We start from the raw sequence: 19,043 nt of genomic DNA, 5'->3' as shown, positions 1-19,043 counted from the left end.
GCAGGGGGCCGCCGCGGTACAGCCCTCCCCTGCTCCCGTGGCCATCGCGCCGCCGCCCCCATCTCCGCCTGGCACACTACCTGCGCCGCCGCCGCTGCCTAGGGGCCCTGCCCCCTGGGTGCTGTCGCCACCCAGGGGCGGGGCCCCTTCTCCTGCACCGCCGCCGCCCAGGTCCCTGCGCTGCTGCTCCCCTGGGCGATGACCCCTCCCCTGCCCTGCGCCCTCCATTGGGCCGCCCCTCCCGACTTAGATGTAGGCCCATGGGCCTCGGGCTGGGGGGTAGACCCGGGCCAGGGCTTGGGCAGCCTGGCTCTGGCTTCCGCCACTGCGGCCCCCGCCCTGCACGTGCCGCCGCCGGTTCCCGCCCCGCCCCTGCAGGATCTCACCGCCGCCGCTGCGGGCGTGAGTGCGGGGGGTGCCGCGGGCGCGCGGGACGTCCAGCTGCATTCGCTGCAGCTGCAGCCCGGGCTGCAGTGGCCCATGGCCGCCGTATCCTTCCTCTCCTCTGCTGCTGGCGCCAGATCCGCCCTTGGCGCCGCGGTTCCTGGTGCCCCACCGGCCTGGCGCGACCCGACCGCCGCAGGCCCCATGGAGGCGCAGCTGCCGTGCTCCTTGCAGCCCGCAAGTGCTACAGCTCCGGGGCCTCTGCAGTTGCCCCTGTAGCCTCCCCTGCAGGACGGGCGGCTGGCCTCATGTGGCGCAGGGGACGCACCACCGCCGCCAGGGCTGCCTTCCCCGTGGGCCTCCGCCCCCCTGGGCTGCTGCCGCCCCTGCTCACGGCATGGCGTGGCCCCAGAGCGCGTGTGCCTCCGCTGGCCACGCGCTACCCCCCCGCGCTGGATCCACGGCCCCTACCCCCTCTCCTCTGCTCCAGGGCGCGCCCACCATGCACGCCGCCGCCGCCTTTGGGGCCGCTGTCGCGCCCGCCGCGCGGGCCGCCGCCTCCCTCGCCGCGCAGGCCGTTGCGCCCAGGGACTCCGCGCGGGCCACTGCCTCCCTCGACGCCGCATGGCTTGCATTCGGGATGCCCCCCACGGCCGCGCCATTCGCCGCCAACGCCTTCAGCGGGCAGCCGATCGCTGCCGGTGCTGCTACTGCCGGAGCTGCTCCCCTGTTCGCGCAGTCCTTCAGCGCCATGGGGCGGACGCCGCCGGTCAGCCCCGAGTGGATCGCCGACTCGGGTGCCTCCTTCCACACCAACCCACATGCCGGTATCCTCTCTTCTGTTCGACCCCCAAACCCCTCTTGTCCTTCTTCCATCATGGTTGGTGACGGATCTTGCCTTCCTGTCACCGCCGTGGGTTCTGCTCCTGGCTCTTTTCGTCTTCCCAATGTCCTTGTTGCTCCTCAGATGGTTCATAACCTTCTTTCCATTCGTCAATTTACAGCTAACAATTCTTATTCCATCGAGTTTGATTCTTCTGGCCTCACTGTAAAGGATTCGGCCTCCCAGCGTCCGCTACTCCGGTGTGACAGCATGGGGCCCCTTTACACCCTTCGCCTTCCTTCTTCCGCTACACCACTCTCGTCTTCTTCTTCGCCCTGGCGATCTTGGTCTGCCGCTTTTGCCACGACGCCGTCTTCGACCACTTGGCACCGTCGTTTTGGTCACCCTGGCCGCGACGTTCTGGCTCAGCTCGATCATAGTACCGATGTTTCTGGTACTAGGGCTCCCGCTCAGCCCCTCTGCCATGCGTGCCAGCTCGGTCGTCATGTTCGACTTCCTTTTTCCTCTTCTTCATCGCATGCGACGCATGCATTCGACCTTGTTCACTGTGACCTGTGGACCTCCCCTGTACTCAGCCTCTCTGGCTACAAGTACTATCGGGTGGTGGTCGATGACTTCTCGCACTACTCTTGGACATTTCCTTTGCGTGCCAAGTCAGAGACCTTCCCCACCCTCCTCCATTTCTTTGCCTGGGTGTCCACTCAGTTCGGCCTCATTGTTAAGGCCGTCTAGTGCGACAATGGGCGGGAGTTCGATAACTCCACCTCCCGGTGTTTCTTCCTGTCTCGGGGTGTTCAGTTGCGTATGTCTTGTCCGTATACCTCTCCTCAGAACGGCAAGGCTGAGCGGATGATTCGCACAACGAACGACATCGTGCGCACCCTTCTGATCCAGGCTTCTCTCCCCCCACGCTTCTGGGCTGAGAGCCTCCACACCGCCACCTACCTGCTCAACCGCCTTCCGTCCACTGCTTCTCCTGCTCCCACTCCACACCACGCTCTTTTCGGTACCCCTCCTCACTACGACCACCTTCGGGTCTTCGGGTGTGCGTGTTACCCTAACACCTCCGCCACCGCTTCTCACAAGCTGGCACCCCGCTCGACTCGTTGTGTGTTCCTCGGGTACTCCCCTGACCACAAGGGGTACCGATGCTTTGACCTCACCTCTCGCCGCGTTCTGATCTCCCGACACGTCGTCTTCGACGAGTCGGATTTCCCATACTCCACCTCCTCCACACCTTCTTCTGATCCCGAGCTGGCGTCTCTATTTCCGACTAACCCGGTGGTTCAGCCACCATTACCTGTCTGTCCTTTTCCTGCAGGTTTTCCCGGCACACTGGCACCGCTTCCGGTGATCCCTGCTGTGCCGAGCGCGGCCCCGGTGCCCGCGGTCGCACCACGCGCGGCCCCCGGACCTCCGGTCGTGCCGCGCACGGACCCGGTGTCTCCTGCTGCGCCACACGCGGCCCCGGTGCCTTCCCCTGCACCTGAGCGGTATGCTCAGCCGGTGCAGATGTACCGGCGTCGCTCGGCGCCGAACCCGGCACCGTAGCGGTACGCTGAGTCGGTGCAGCTGTACCGGCGTTGTTCTGCGTCGACACCGGCGCCGCCTCCTGCTCCGAAGGCTCCTGCGACGTCGACACCGGAGCCGTCGATGCCGCTGCCTCCTCCGGTTCCCTCTCGAGCCGAACCGGAGGTGTACCACCCGCCGGTCATCCATCGGGATCCTCGGCATATCCATCCCATGGTGACTCGGCGGATGGCGTCCCAGGCCGCGACTCTCTCTGCCACCGAGGGAGAGCCGCGGGTCTCTCCAGTACCCACCTCTGCTCCAAGGCGCGCCCACCGCGCACGCCGCCGCCGCCTTTGTGGCCACTGTCGCGCCCGCCGCTCGGGCCGCCGCCTCCCTCGCCGCCACGCACGCCGCACAGGCCGTTGCGCCCAGGGACTCCGCGCGGGCCACTGCCTCCCTCGACGCCGCGTGGCTTGCATTCAGGATGCCCCCCGCGGCCGCGCCGTTCGCCGCCAACGCCTTCAGCGGGCAGCCGATCGCCGCCAGTGCTGCTACTGCCGGAGCTGCTCCCCTGTTCGCGCAGTCCTTCAGCGCCATGGAGCAGACGCCGCCTGTCAGCCCCGAGTGGATCGCCGACTCGGGTGCCTCCTTCCACACCACCCCACATGCCGGTATCCTCTCTTCTGTCTGACCCGCAAACCCCTCTTGTCCTTCTTCCATCATGGTTGGTGACGGATCTTGCCTTCCTGTCACCGCCGTGGGTTCTGCTCCTGGCTCTTTTCGTCTTCCCAATGTCCTTGTTGCTCCTCAGATGGTTCATAACCTTCTTTCCATTCGTCAATTTACAGCTAACAATTCTTATTCCATCGAGTTTGATTCTTCTGGCCTCACTGTAAAGGATTCGGCCTCCCGGCGTCCGCTACTCCGGTGTGACAGCATGGGGCCCCTTTACACCCTTCGCCTTCCTTCTTCCGCTACACCACTCTCGTCTTCTTCTTCGCCCTGGCGATCTTGGTCTGCCGCGACGCCGTCTTCCACCACTTGGCACCGTCGTATTGGTCACCCTGGCCGCGACGTTCTGGCTCAGCTCGGTCATAGTACCGATGTTCCTGGTACTAGGGCTCCCGCTCAGCCCCTCTGCCATGCGTGCCAGCTCGGTCGTCATGTTCGACTTCCTTTTTCCTCTTCTTCATCGCATGCGACGCATGCATTCGACCTTGTTCATTGTGACCTGTGGACCTCCCCTGTACTCAGCCTCTCTGGCTACAAGTACTATCTGGTGGTGGTCGATGACTTCTCGCACTACTCTTGGACATTTCCTTTGCGTGCCAAGTCAGAGACCTTCCCCACCCTCCTCCATTTCTTTGCCTGGGTGTCCACTCAGTTCGGCCACATTGTTAAGGCCGTCTAGTGCGACAACGGGCGGGAGTTCGATAACTCCACCTCTCGGTCTTTCTTCCTGTCTCGGGGTGTTCAGTTGCGTATGTCTTGTCCGTATACCTCTCCTCAGAACGGCAAGGCTAAGCGGATGATTCGCATGACGAACGACGTCGTGCGCACCCTTCTGATCCAGGCTTCTCTCCCCCCGCGCTTCTGGGCTGAGAGCCTACACACCGCCACCTACCTGCTCAACCGCCTTCCGTCCACTGCTTCTCCTGCTCCCACTCCACACCACGCTCTTTTCGGTACCCCTCCTCGCTACAACCACCTTCGGGTCTTCGGGTGTGCGTGTTACCCTAACACCTCCGCCACCGCTTCTCACAAGCTTCCGCCCCGCTCGACTCATTGTGTGTTCCTCGGGTACTCCCCTGACCACAAGGGGTACCAATGCTTTGACCTCACCTCTCGCCGCGTTCTGATCTCCCGACACGTCGTCTTCGACGAGTTGGATATCCCCTACTCCACCTCCTCCACACCTTCTTCTGATCCCGAGCTGGCGTCTCTATTTCCGACTGACCTGGTGGTTCAGCCACCATTACCTGTCTGTCCTTTTCCTGCAGGTTTTCCCGGCACACTGGCACCGCTTCCGGTGATCCCTGCTGTGCCGAGCGCGGCCCCGGTGCCCGCGGTCGCACCACGCGCGGCCCCCGGACCTCCGGTCATGCCGCGCACGGACCCGGTGTCTCCTGCTGCGCCACGCGCGGCCCCGGTGCCTTCCCATGCACCTGAGCGGTACGCTCAGCCGGTGCAGATGTACCGGCGTCGCTCAGCACCGAACCCGGCACCGTAGCAGTATGCTGAGCCGATGCAGGTGTACCGGCGTTGTTCGGCGATGACACCGGCGCCGCCTCCTGCTCCGGAGGCTCCTGCGACGTCGACACCGGAGCCGTCGCCGCCGCCGCCTCCTCCGACTCCCTCTCGAGCCGAGCCGGAGGTGTACCACCCGCCGGTCATCCATCGGGATCCTCGGTATATCCATCCCATGGTGACTCGGCGGATGGTGTCCCAGGCCGCGACTCTCTCCGCCACCGAGGGAGAGCCGCGGGTCTCTCCAGTACCCTCCTCTGTCCGCGACGCCTTGGCAGATCCTCACTGGTGTCGCGCGATGGAAGAGGAGTACGTGGCTCTTCTTGCCAACTAGACGTGGGACCTCGTGCCGCGTCCGTCTGGTTGCAATGTGGTGACTGGCAAGTGGATCTGGACGCATAAGCGTCGTGCTGATGTCACACTGGAGCGCTACAAGGCTCGCTGGGTTCTCCGGGGGTTCACTCAGCGGCCTGGTGTGGACTATGATGAGACCTTCAGCCCGGTCGTGAAGCCCGCTACAATGCGCACGGTCCTCTCGCTTGCGCTCTCGCGCACTTGGCCTGTGCACCAGCTGGACGTGAAGAATGCGTTGCTTCACGGCACCTTGTCAGAGACTGTCTACTGCTCTCAGCCAGCGGGATTTGTGGACTCGAGTCATCCGGATATGGTCTGCCGGCTCAACAAGTCTCTCTATGGACTGAAGCAGGCTCCTCAGGCTTGGTACTCTCGGTTCGCCACGTTCTTGATGACACTGGGGTTCACCGAGGCCAAGTCTGACACGTCTCTCTTCATCTACAGCCGTGGGGATGAGACTGCCTATCTGTTGCTATATGTCAACGACATTGTGCTCACAGCTTCTAGTCAGCAGTTGCTCCAGAGTGTCATCTCCTCTCTGCAGCAGGAGTTCGCTATGAAGGATCTCGGTCAGCTCCACCACTTCTTGGGCGTCACTGTTGAGCCTCGCCCATCTGGTCTTCTCCTTCACCAGTGGCAGTACGCCCTCAATATTCTGGAGTGGACTGGGATGACTGATTGCAAGCCCTGCTCCACTCCAGTCGACACTCAGGCGAAGCTGTCTGCTGATCTGGGTGATCCGGTGGATGATCCTACTACCTACCGGAGTCTGGCCGGCGCATTGCAGTACCTCACCTTCACCAGGCTGGATCTCACCGTTCAGCAGGTCTGTCTCCATATGCGTGATCCCCGGGTATCACACCTTGCTGCGCTGAAACGTCTCCTCCGGTACATTCGTGGCACTGTGGACCTCGGCCTGGTACTTCACCGCTCGTCCTCTGCTGAGCTGGTGGTCTACACCGACGCTGACTGGGCTGGCTGCCCGAACACTCGTCGTTCCACCTCCGGCTACGCCGTCTTCCTGGGCGGCAACCTGGTCTCCTGGTCATCCAAGCGGCAGCCAGTTGTCTCCCGCTCCAGTGCCGAGGCGGAGTACCGGGCTGTCGCTAACGGTGTGGCGGAGGCATCCTGGCTGTGACAGCTCTTGGCGGAGCTCCACAGCCCGCTCGCCAAGAGCACGCTCGTCTACTGCAACAATGTCAGCACCGTGTATCTCTCCACCAACCCCGTCCAGCATCAGTGGACGAAGTACGTGGAGATCGACCTACACTTCGTGCGCGACAGAGTCACCATCGGCGATGTTCGGGTACTCCATGTCCCGACTACCTCCCAGTTTGCTGACATCTTCACCAAGGGGCTGCCCTCGTCGACCTTCTCGGAGTTTCGATCCAGCCTCAACGTAGCCGGTGGCTAGTTGTGGCTACGGGGGGTATTAGCCCTTTTGTGCTCTACTTGTACTCTCATCTTGTCCAGTCTTGAATACCGCTGCGTCGGTTGTTCAGACTGCGGGGGGTGTTGGCTTTCTTGTTGTCCAGTCTTGAACACCGCTGCGCCAGTAGTTCAGACTGCGGGGGGGTGTTGGAGTATATTGAGCCCATGTGTATAGAGGCCCATCTAGAGGCCCATGTGTAGGTACTATATATACCCACCCTTCTAGGGTTGGAGAAATACAAGCATTATTCTCTCCAATAGTTATCTGTGCTAGGAAACAGGAGCTTGTTAGAAGCAATGATAAACAAAAATCTTATTGCATTTCATCATTAATCAAATTAGAGCACAGCTCTAAATCATCCTTCAAGATCTTTTGGAGATGGCTCGCGTGAAGGTCCTGGGATTCTTCGAGACCCAACATAATCTTGAGTTTGGACAGAGCCTTGGATGCATGGTTGTTTGTTTGTAGAGGTAGATCTTCATCACTATCTGGTATGCCGAGCACTTGCTTCACGGCAAAGGGAGTCACATGGATTCCCCTATTTTTGCCAAGTTCGATTACCATGCTGTTTGGGTCTAGCCTGTCGAACATGAACTTCAATAGTTCTCTGCTTCCTATCCTCTCTGCAGATATACCAAGGAGGCCACCAAAACCCATCTCTATGATCTTTATACGCTGGTTGAGGGTCAAGTTGTCAACAAATTTGTTGAATGTCGAAGGGGCGCAGCGAACTGTTGGAGCATGAGCATACTTTACTAGAGTCTTGGTAGTCTGGCCAACAAAGATAGAAAACTGGTTCAAAAACATGTGATCACAATGATACGAGAAGCACCTAAATGAGGAACTAGATTACTATGTTGTACCTTCGCAGTTGCATTGGCTGCTACATTTGCATTGGTGCATTGTTTCTGAGAAACGAGAGTACTCTATCCTGCCTGTGATGAGTGAATTGTCAACCGTGCAGTGTGATCGTGCGCTTGGTCTTTGGATTGCAGGTACACAGGCGTCGAGTGTCGACGAGAAGCTGCCATGGAGGTGCTGTGGCCGATGGACCGTGCGGTGGACGGCGGTGAAGGGCAGCCGGGACCGGAGCTCAGACCGGGCGGCAGCAGTGGCGTCCACTCCTGGATCGAGGGCGCAAGTGGCGACGGAAGGCGGGTTTCTTGTTTTGCGCCACAAAACCATGGAGGCGGACGACGGTTGAAGATGCCAAGTCGTGGAGGCACGGGCGTCGGTCTCATGACTAACGGAGGCGACGGGCGTCTAGGGCCTCGCTGCGGGCAAGGAGGTGACGGGCGTCGGGCGGCGTCTAGGGCCGTCAGCAGGCCGAGGCGGGAACGGCGTCTAGGGCCACGGCGTGGAGGTGGAAATCTTCCCGCGCGTGAGGTTTTGGCGGTTTTCTCAAAACCGGCCACCTACGCGGGTTTCGCGGACCCTCCAAAACCGCGGACTGGATCTTCATCAAGACGGCGGCATCGTGGAGAAGACTTCGTTCCGAAGAAAGAACCTCGGCCATCGGATGAGATTGTGTACAGGGGGTGCTACAGGCCAACCGGTCTCACCGGTCCCTGGCACCGGTCGGACCGGTCTAACCAACCGGTCTGCCTGGTCCAGCGTACCGGTCTGACCGGTCTTGCGGGTATAAATACCCCTTCACTTGTGTTAGGTTAATAGCGGCTTTTGTAATCTGTTCGTGGACTCCTCTGTTCTCCAGACTACCGCCCCTGCGTCTCCCTCCCTCTATTCTTCTCTTTAGAGTAGATTTGTTATGTATTTGTGAGACTTTGTATTGAATTTGATTGGGAAAGGAGGCCCCATCCTCCTTGTGCCCTCTAGGCTTTTGAATCAATCCAATCCCGTCCTTCTTGTGCTCTTTTGTGATGGATTTTTGTTTTGATTTTGATGCACCTGATCGAGATGATTCTTTGATCTCTTTGTAGTGATTCCCATGTTACTAGCCTCATGCTAAACCCTCTGGAATCACCAGTGCTTCAGAATTGAAGTTCTTGAGCTTTCGAGAAAACCCCAACCCTTCTTGATCTCCCCTCGAATTCTCGAATTTCTTTGATCTTTAGGACGAGATCTCTTGGGGATATGTTCACGGAGTAGGGGCGAAGCTATCCCCCAAGTTTTATCGATTTTCGTGGTCGTTTGGTTGAGATTCATCGTTTGAATCCAAGTTTTCGGGGGTTTTCTGGGTGCCACCGGTCAGACCGGTCTGCTAGTTTTTGAACAGTCGAGACCGGTCAGACCGGTACAGTGCATCGGTCAGACCGGTCCAGGCAGATCAGTTTTGCAGCTTTCCCGATTCGCTTCCAATTTGCTTCGTGGTTTCGCTCGCTCGTTCGAGACCTTTTGTGTTGGTTTAGCTTTTCCATAGATATTCCAAACTCTGGTCCGAACGCTTGAGGGCTTGGGTGATTTTCGGGATATAGGCCGACGGTTCGAATTTCGAAGAAATTTTGATCGGCTCCCATTCACGCCCTCTCTGGTCGCCGGCTTCGGTCCCTCAATTGGTATCAGAGCTCGGTTGAGGTTTTCAGTACCTTAACCGGTTCGAAAACCACTCGGCGACCATGGCGAGTCTTGATAAGATCCCGGTGTTTTCCGGCGAGGACTATGCCTACTGGAAGGTTCGCATGAGAGCTTTCCTGCACAGCATGGGAGCCGATGTCTGGGAAATTACCACGAACCAGCTTTACGAGGTGCTTGCTGTACGGACCACACCTCTACAGGTGACCCAGCACGAGGCTAACGCCAAGGCCGTTAATGCCTTGTTCGCTGGCGTTTTTCGTGCGGAGTTCTCATGCGTCCAGGGTTTTCAGGAAGCCCACAAGATTTGGATGTGCCTTGAGAACTACCACGAGGGTACACCTCAGGTGAAGGACAGACTGTTCAAGACTCACCGGCATGAATACGATAACTTCACACAGGAGCCGGGTGATAGCATTGACTTGATGTTCAGTCGCTTTCAGTCGATTGTGAACAAAGTCAATGCAAATAGGTCTGCTGGTGCCCTTGAGTACATAGAGCACGAGAAGGCTCTCAAGTTGCTCTATGCACTTGACCGCTCTGTGTGGGATCTCAAGGTGAACACGATCATTGAGTCTGCAGGCTATGAGACTCTGACCGTGAACTAGATTTTCAGCAAGCTCAAGGCCACGGAGGTGGATAACCAGACACGAGCCAAGCTCAATGGTGCCCCTCCTTCCAAGAGCATCGCTCTTGTGACTGGCCCAGGTGAATCGAGCTCTAACGCTAACTCTGCTCTTGGCTTTTCTCTTGCCTCTTTGCCTTCTATTTCAGATGAGCAGCTGGAGACGCTGGGCGACGACGACTTGTGCCTCTTGATCAGTAAGTTCCAAAGCGTATACCACAACAGGAAGAGGAAGAAGAACCCCGAGTGCTACAACTGCGGCGATCTGAACCACTTCGTCGCCGATTGCCCCAAGAATTCCAGCGGTGGCCAGAACAACTCCTTCGACTACTACCGCCACCGCGACTGCGACGAGGGAGGCTCCAACAAGGAGCGTCGGCACCACAAGCACCGCAATCGTGACCGGGGAGGACGCTTCGACAAGGAGTCGCTCAATAAGCGCTTCCAGTACAAGGCCAAGAAGCGGGAGAAGGCCTTCCTGGCGCAGCTCAGCGACCTCGACAAGAGCTCCGACACCGACCGCTCTTCTTCACCGATCTCCGACGACGACGACAAGAAGAAGAAGAAGCGGGACAAGGAAGCCACCGGCTTCATCGGCATTTGCTTGGCGGCCGGTCGGCGCAAGAGCTTCTGCACCATGGCGGGCAAAGCCGATGGTGCTCGTGCGTCTTCAGGTGGACATGCTACACCGACGCACTCCAGCTCTTCTCCTGGATCCGAGAGCGATTCAAAGGTAAACTCCATGATCGACCTGCTTGATACAGAGGTTAGGGAGTTGTACGCCGCTCTCGACAACCAGAAGATGCTGCTTAAGGAAGTAGCTAGAGAGTGTAGAAAGCTTAGGGCTGAGCTGGCTTGTGCTAGGGAGAAATCTAGTGAGGATGAGTGCGCTGGCTGCATATCTCACATGAATGATCTTGTTGCTCTCTGTGCCAAGCATGATGAGAATGTCGCGAACTTAGATGTTGCTAAGTCTTCACTTTATGACGTATCTCATGAGCTAGCCAAGGCCAAGCATGAGCTTGAACTTGTCAAGGATGCTCCCATTGTTAGTGATGTGCTTGAATGCGATGAGTGTCCTATCTTCAAGTCTGATCTAGCTTCTTTGCAGTCCAAGTTTGCTACTGTTGTTTGTGAACTAGAGGAGCTTAGATCTAGGCCTGCTTTGCTTGGCGCTTGTAAGCTTTGTCCCACGCTTAGGTCGGAGTTAGAGGAGAAGAACGCTTTGATCAAGTCTTTTGGAAAGACTAAGGTCGTAGAGTCTAGCCCACCTATTGACTGCTCTGTTTGCCCTGGTTTGATCTCTGATTTGGATAATTTTGCGGTAGAGAAAGCCAACTTGAAGAATGAGAACACATACCTTAGGGCGATTCTGAGTTGGGTTTCTAGTAGTGAGCCGCAGTTGGGCATGATGATTAAGCAGTTCAAGCGTGTTGATGGGTTTGGGGTCGGTTACACATACACGAAGTCAGACTTTGACAGGTTGTATGGTAAGATTGGCAAGGCTGCTGGAAACACTGCTAGCACGAGCACGCAGCCTTCGCTTGTTAACGCCGCGGATGGTGTGCTTAAAGAACCACCGAAAGTACCTCCGCAGAAGCAGGTTTGGGTTCCAAAGCCCAATGCGCTGAGGAATCCCCTCGACACGCTCCCTGCTGCCACAGCCCAGGTTGCCCAGAAGAAGAGGGCTGCTCCTCCCCGTCCGCAGGCTAGGCCTCCACCTCCCAAGCGTGAGGTGAGGTACCAATGCGAGTTTTGTGACAGGGAAGGTCACCTGGAGGAGTTTTGCTTCAGGAGGAAGCGAGCTGTGAGGCGAGAGCAGGAGAGACGGAACGCGGACATGTACTCTGCTCGGGTGCATGGTCCTTCTCGGCGTGGTGGTAGACAAGTTGCTAGGGTGCGCCGTGTAGGTGGAGGTCAGGGAGACGGTGGTGGTTACCGTGCTCCAGCGGGTGGTCGCTTTGCCGGCCGTGCTCCTGGTCGTTTTCAGTACGGCTATGGACCATGGGACCGAGGCTTTGGAGGAGGTTTTGAGGCTCCACGCTTTCCTCGCGGTGGTGTTCGTCAGTCACGCGGTAGACGGGACGGGGGATACGTTTTGTCTGGTTTTGCTAACCCTTCTGTAGAGCAAATGGCTCGACACTGGTTTGCTTCTCACTTTGCTAACCCCAGTGTTGAAACATTTGCTCACCCTTTGTCTCACTACTGATGTGTAGGTCGGAGGCTTGGAGAACAGGTGGATCATGGACTCCGGTTGTTCGCGCCACATGACCGGAAATGACAAATGGTTATCCAGCCTCACCCCGATGCGCTCAAAGGAATACATTGTGTTCGGGGATAATGGAAGAGGAAAGGTACGTGGACTTGGCGCTGTTCGAGTTTCTGATCGTTTTACCCTGAGAGAAGTTGCTTTGGTTTCGAATCTTGGCTTTAATTTGCTCTCTATTTTGCAACTTCTTGATGAGGGGTTTGTGGTTCGCTTCAAGGAGGGTTGCTCGTGTGTTTTGGATTCCAGGGGAGATTTGGTTTGCCGGATCACACCTCGCGATCGGGTTTTCTTGGTTGACTTCTCTGGAACTCCTTTTGGCCCTTCTCATTGCTTGATGGCTGGTCCTTCTTCTGATCTGTGGAGGTGGCATAGGAGACTTGGACATTTGAGCTTTGACTTATTGTCGAGACTTAGCTCACTTGGCCTAATCCGAGGATTGCCCAAATTGAAGTTTGAAAAGGACCTTGTTTGCCATCCGTGTCACCACGGGAAAATGATTGCCACTTCACATCCGCCTGTTAATCAGGTGATGACCTCTCACCCTGGAGAGTTGCTACACATGGACACTGTCGGTCCTTCTCGGGTGATGTCTGTTGGTGGGAAGTGGTACGTTCTTGTGATTGTGGACGACTTTTCTCGCTATTCTTGGGTCTTTTTCATGAGAACCAAGGATGAGGCTTTCGAGTTTGTTCGAGACTTGATCTTGAGGTTGAAAAACGAGTTATCCCAGGCCATGAGAGCGATCTGTAGTGACAATGGCACAGAATTCAAAAATGCTCGTTTTGACGCCTTTTGCAGTGATCAAGGGCTTGAACACTAGTATTCTTCTCCCTACACTCCACAGCAGAGTGGAGTTGTAGAGTAGAAGAATCAGACACTGGTTGAGATGGCGAGGACGATGCTCGATGAGCATAGGACTCCTCGCAAATACTGGGCTGAGGCGGTTAACACCGCTTGTTACGTGTCCAACCGCATTTTCTTGTGTGCTTTCATGCACAGGACTTCTTATGAGTTGCGGTTTGGACGCCAGCCCCGTGTTGACCATCTCAGAGTTTTCGGTTGCCGGTGCTTTGTGCTGAAAGATGGAAATCTTGATAAGTTTGAGTCTCGCTCGTCTGATGGTATTTTTCTCGGTTATGCTTCTCACTCTAGAGCATACCGTGTGCTGATTATTGATACTAACATTGTCAGAGAGACTTGTGAAGTCACATTCGACGAGACTGCACCGTGCAATTCTTCTGTCTTTGAAGTTGCAGGAGATGATGAGCTCGGCACTTCCATCTTTGAAGATGAGGAGGAAGAAGCTGCAGAGGGCGACGCTGAGGCTACCACGCGTGCTGTGGACCCAGCTATCTCTGCCACGAGCTCGGACGATGACGACGGTCCCGACCCGACTACGTCTACTTCCCGGGGGCTGTTCGAGGAGGTGACTCAGGCTTCACCAGCTGCACCTGAGGAGACACTAGTTTTGGTTGAGCAGGAGGCGACTTCGACACAGGAAGCACCGCGACACATTCAGCGTCGTCATCCACCTCAACAGATGCTAGGTGATCTCAACGAGTGAGTCACCAGGTCCAAGGTAACCAGTATCGCTGGCTTTGCTCATTCAGCGATTGTTGCCTCTTTTGAGCCCAAAGATATTGGACACGCTCTTTCTGATTCTAATTGGGTCAATGCCATGCATGAGGAACTTGAAAATTTTGAAAGAAACCAAGTTTGGGTTCTGGTCGAGCCTCCACCTGCTTGTAATCCCATCGGAACGAAGTGGGTTTTCAAAAACAAGCAGGGTGAGGATGGTTTGGTTGTTCGAAACAAGGCTCGTCTTGTTGCCCAGGGGTTTTGCCAAAAAGAGGGTGTTGATTTTTGAGGAAACTTTTGCCCCTGTTGCTCGTTTGGAAGCTATTCGAATCTTTCTTGCATTTGCTGCTTCCAAGGGTTTTAAGGTTTTCCAAATGGATGTTAAATCTGCCTTCTTGAATGGTTTTATCGAAGAAGAGGTTTATGTGAAGCAACCCCCTGGTTTTGAAAATCCCAAGTTTCCAAACCGTGTTTATAAACTTCAGAAAGCTCTTTACGGTTTGAAACAGGCACCTAGACCTTGGTATGATAGATTGAAAACCTTTTTGCTGGCTTAGGGCTTTAAAATGGGATGTGTTGATAAAACTTTATTCCTCATGCGATCTGGCACTGATTTTCTTTTAGTTCAGATATACGTGGATGATATTATCTTTGGTGGCTCTTCTCACGCTCTTGTCTCCAAGTTTTCTGAGCAGATGTCCAGGGAGTTCGAGATGAGCATGATGTGTGAGTTGCAGTTCTTCCTCGGGCTGTAGATCAAGCAAACTCCTCAGGGCACTTTTGTCCATCAAGCCAAGTACACTAGAGACCTGCTACGGAAGTTCGACATGAGTGACTTGTCTCCTCAGCCGACTCCGATCAGCACATCTACGATGCTTGATGAGGACTTGGACGGCGAGGCGGTGGATCAGAAGGAGTACAGGAGCATGATCGGCTCTCTCCTGTACCTGACGGCGACGCGACCGGACATCCAGTTCGGCATCTGCCTCTGCGCACGGTATCAGACTTCGCCACGCACCTCCCACAGGCAGGTGGTGAAACGCATCTTTAGGTACTCTGCGGACTCTTCTCTGATTTCGGTGGGTGTCGGTTGGATCGCAAGTCGACATCTGGCACTTGTCAATTTCTCGGTACATCTTTGGTGTCTTGGTCCTCTCGCAAGTAGGCTAGTGTAGCGCTTTCTTCCACAGAAGCTGAGTATGTTGCCACTGCTAGCTGCTGCTCCCAGATACTTTGGATGAAACAAACCTTGCAGGATTATGGCTTGAGTTTCGGTAGGGTTCCCATCTTTGTAGACAACATGTCAGCCATTAGCATTGCAAAGAACCCTGTCCAACACTCCAGAACCAAACACATAGATATCCGATTCCATTTCCTGCAAGATAACCATGAGAGAGGCTACATAGACTTGGTCCATGTCCCTTCAGAGAGGCAAACTGCAGATATTCTCACCAAACCGCTTGAGCAGGACACCTTTGCTCGCTTGCGAGGGGAGCTTGGGGTTTGTTACCCCTTTTGATTGCTGACTTTTCTTTGGTTAGCTTTGTAGATTTTATCTGCTTCTCTTTGTTTTCTAGGTTTGGAAGTTGCATTGTGCATATGCATTGTACATGTTTGCATTTTGCATTGTCTCACTTGCACTAGCATTCTTGTATACATTGCTATGATCTTCTAGTGCCTGCTAGTGTGAGTTGATAAACTTGATCATGTATAGCTTGCTCCATTGTGTATATGACATCATCTGAGTTAAGCTATTTTGATTTGAAAATCTGAAAACATGATCACCCTGTCTTGGTTACTAGCATGTTAGGGTGTGTGGATATGCTTTGCTATCTTATTCATGCTAGTGTAGCTTTTCGTTCAGCAATTCATATTTGAAATGATCTAAATCTGATAAAATTGCTTGAACTGCTCTTGAAATGGATTGAAAAGATCCAGGTGGGATTGCTTGTCGCACTGATCGAGCTTTCGGGACGGCTCACTTTGCACTTGTGAGAACCCGGGCAAGGCTGTGCATGACTGAAACGAGTGCTTTAAGCTTTTGATTGTCTTCTGGCATAGGCTTGGCCTTGTTGCTAAGTAAAGCATGACAAGCTTTCAACCCCTGGCGTTAAGAATTGATTGCAATAAATTTGATTGAAAAATGAATGTTGGCAACTTGTTTTGGCTGGTTTGGCTCACCTGTATGAGTTTGAGTAGCACTGCTTTCCATTCCCTACTTGTTAGTGCTAGATCATGGGTGATGCTTTTATTTCTCCTAAACTGATCTTGCCTAGCTCTAGACTGATTTGATATACCCTGTTGAGCCAGTTACAGGTCTTGTTTATGGATGCACACGTGCTTGAGACTAGATGTTGCTCATATCTTTGTATCCCTGAATGCTTTCACTTACACCTCCTGCATCGCATTCATTGCATAGCATCTGTTCAGGGGGAGTCTCAGCTTCAGGGGGAGCTTTAGGTCTTTTTAGGCTTGATGTGTGCATGTGCCAACAAGGGGGAGAATTTTGGGTTTGGGAGAAGTGATCGAACAAGGGGGAGACTTGTTTGATTTTGAGAGTGCACAGGGCTTTGAGAGTGCATCATTTTGGGAGAGTTGCACTTGTGAGAGGGAAAAGCTTTGTTTTGGGGAGTTTCTGCTTTGGTTGTGGCTCCTGGTTTCCTCGTTTTCCCTCTGCTTCTTACATGACTGCATCGAGCGTTACCTCTGTCTTTGAGGAGTCATGTTTTCGGGAGTTTCTGCTTTGGTTGTGGCTCCTAGTTTCCTCGTTTTCCCTCTGCTTCTTACATGACTGCGTCGAGCGTTACCTCTATCTTTGAGGAGTCATGTTTTGGCTTTTGATCGATTGCGTCGAGCCGTTGCTTGAGTAAGTGACTATTCTTGACTTTCAGAGCTTTTCTGTCACTTGCTTGAGTTGTTCGCTTTCTTGTTTCTCTTTTTTCACTTCTCTGCTTTCAGGTGGTGTGTTGACAATGCACTCATCAAGGGGGAGATTGAGGAACGAGAGTACTCTATCCTACCTGTGATGAGTGAATTGTCAACCGTGCGGTGTGATCGTGTGCTTTGTCTTTGGATTACAGGTACACGGGCGTCGAGTGTCGACGGGGAGCTGCCGTGGAGGTGCTGTGGCCGATGGACCGTGCGGTGACGGCCGGGACCGGAGCTCGGACCGGGCGGCAGCTGTGGCGTCCACTACTGGATCGAGGGCACAAGCGGCGATGGAAGGCGGGTTTCTTGGTTTGCGCCACAAAACCAAGGAGGCGGACGGCGGTTGAAGACGCCAAGTCGTGGAGGCACGGGCGTCGGTCTCGGGACTGACGGAGGCGACGGGCGTCGACGGCGTCTAGGGCCTCGCTGCGGGCGAGGAGGTGACGAGCGTCGGGCGGCGTCTAGGGCCGTCAGAAGGCCGAGGCGGGAACGGTGTCTAGGGCCACGGCGTGGAGGCGGGAATCTTCCCGCGCGTGAGGTTTTGGCGGTTTTCTCAAAACCGGCCACCTATCCGGATTTCACGGACCCTCCAAAACCGCGGACTGGATCTTCATCAAGACGGCGGCATCGTGGAGAAGACTTCGTTCTGAAGAAAGAACCTCGGCCGTCGGATGAGATTGTGTACAGGGGGTGCTGCAGGCCAACCGGTCCCTGGCACCGGTTGGACCGGTCTAACCAACCGGTCTGACCGGTCCAGCGTACCGGTCTGACCGGTCCCGCGGGTATAAATACCCCTTCACTTGTGTTAGGTTAATAGCGGCTTTTGTAATCTGTTCGTGGACTCCTCTGTTCTCCAGGCCGCCGCCCCTGCGTCTCCCTCCCTCTGTTCTTCTCTTTAGAGTAGATTTGTTATGGATTTGTGAGACTTTGTATTGAATTTGATTGGGAAAGGAGGCCTCATCCTCCTTGTGCCCTCTAGGCTTTTGAATCAATCCAATCCCGTCCTTCTTGTGCTCTTTTGTGATGGATTTTCATTTTGATTTTGATGCACCTGATCGAGACGGTTCTTTGAGCTCTTTGTAGTGATTCCCATGTTTCTATCCTCATGCTAAACCCTCTGGAATCACCAGTGCTTCAGAATTGAAGTTCTTGAGCTTTCGAGAAACCCCAACCCTTCTTGATCTCCCCTCAAATTCTCGAATTTCTTTGATCTTTAGGACGAGATCTCTTGGGGATATGTTCACGGAGTAGGGGCGAAGCTATCCCCCAAGTTTCATCGATTTTCGTGGTCGTTTGGTTGAGATTCATAGTTTGAATCCAAGTTTTCGGGGGTTTTCTGGGTGCCACCGGTCAGACCGGTAGGCAAGACCGGTCAGACCGGTCTGCTAGTTTTTGAACTGTCGAGACCGGTCAGACCGGTACAGTGCACCGGTCAGACTGGTCCAGGCAGATCAGTTCTGCAGCTTTCCCAATTCGCTTCCGATTTGCTTCGTTGTTTCGCTCGCTCGTTCGAGGCCTTTTGTGTTGGTTTAGCTTTTCCATAGCTATTCCAAACTCTGGTCAGAACGCTTGAGGGTTTGGGTGATTTTCGGGATATAGGCCGATGGTTCAAATTTCAAAGAAATTTTGATCGGCTCCCATTCACCCCCCTCTGGTCGCCGGCTTCGGTCCCTCAGTTTCTTGAGCACACGACGCCATGGCGGGGGTTCCATGAAGGCATCATCATCCTCATCACTTTCATGGAGATCCCTGCCAGTGCTAGGTCCAGCGTGAGATTGGTGCACACTCCTGGTTGGAGGAATGTTCTTGGTTTTCACCATATAGCATCACAAGGAACTTGTAGTTGAGGTCGTGCTGATGGTTGTGGCTGCCGAGCAGCATCGGCGGGTGGCCGTCCAGCACCAGTGATGGAACTTACACCGATGGACCAAATCCCTTGTCACGTTTCTACTGAGAATGATTTTAGTCTCCCATGTATTTGCTGAGGGGGCCTCATCTCCTTCAGAAAAGGAAGTAAACAACTACTCGGGTCCTGAAACAGGAACGCACAGTTAACGTAAAAAAGTATCGCAGCTCATTGAGAATTTACTGAAAAATTGGTGGTCATCGATAATTTACACAGAGCTCTGAGGTATGTTAAACTTACTAAAATTCCCAGCAAAAAATAATTTAGAAATTTACTATGTGGTGTGTTTAGTGTGAAGGATCGATGAACATATAGTAAAATTACAAAGTATTGTGTGAGATGGTCTTGCAAGAACATATGAAAATAAATTAGTAAATAAGGTAAAATACTGAAGAGTAAATGAATACAATGGAATCGGCTGCTAGTCTAGAT

At 54.6% G+C, this 19,043-nt stretch overlaps 1 protein-coding gene across 1 annotated transcript; it reads left to right on the top strand.

Annotated features, from left to right (window-relative positions):
- Window positions 1-781: 781 nt before the first annotated feature.
- Window positions 782-4,151, top strand: LOC120702050 (antifreeze protein Maxi-like). The gene is made up of 3 exons (XM_039985823.1): window positions 782-1,085; window positions 3,064-3,353; window positions 4,125-4,151. Exons 1-3 carry the CDS (start codon window positions 782-784, stop codon window positions 4,149-4,151), a joined length of 621 nt encoding a protein of 206 aa, XP_039841757.1.
- The last annotated feature ends 14,892 nt before the right edge of the window (window positions 4,152-19,043 follow it).

Source organism: Panicum virgatum, chromosome 4K (genome assembly GCF_016808335.1).
Source record: "Panicum virgatum strain AP13 chromosome 4K, P.virgatum_v5, whole genome shotgun sequence".
In the NCBI taxonomy this organism is placed as follows: Eukaryota; Viridiplantae; Streptophyta; class Magnoliopsida; order Poales; family Poaceae; genus Panicum; species Panicum virgatum.
This window is presented reverse-complemented; position numbering and strand designations above follow the sequence as displayed.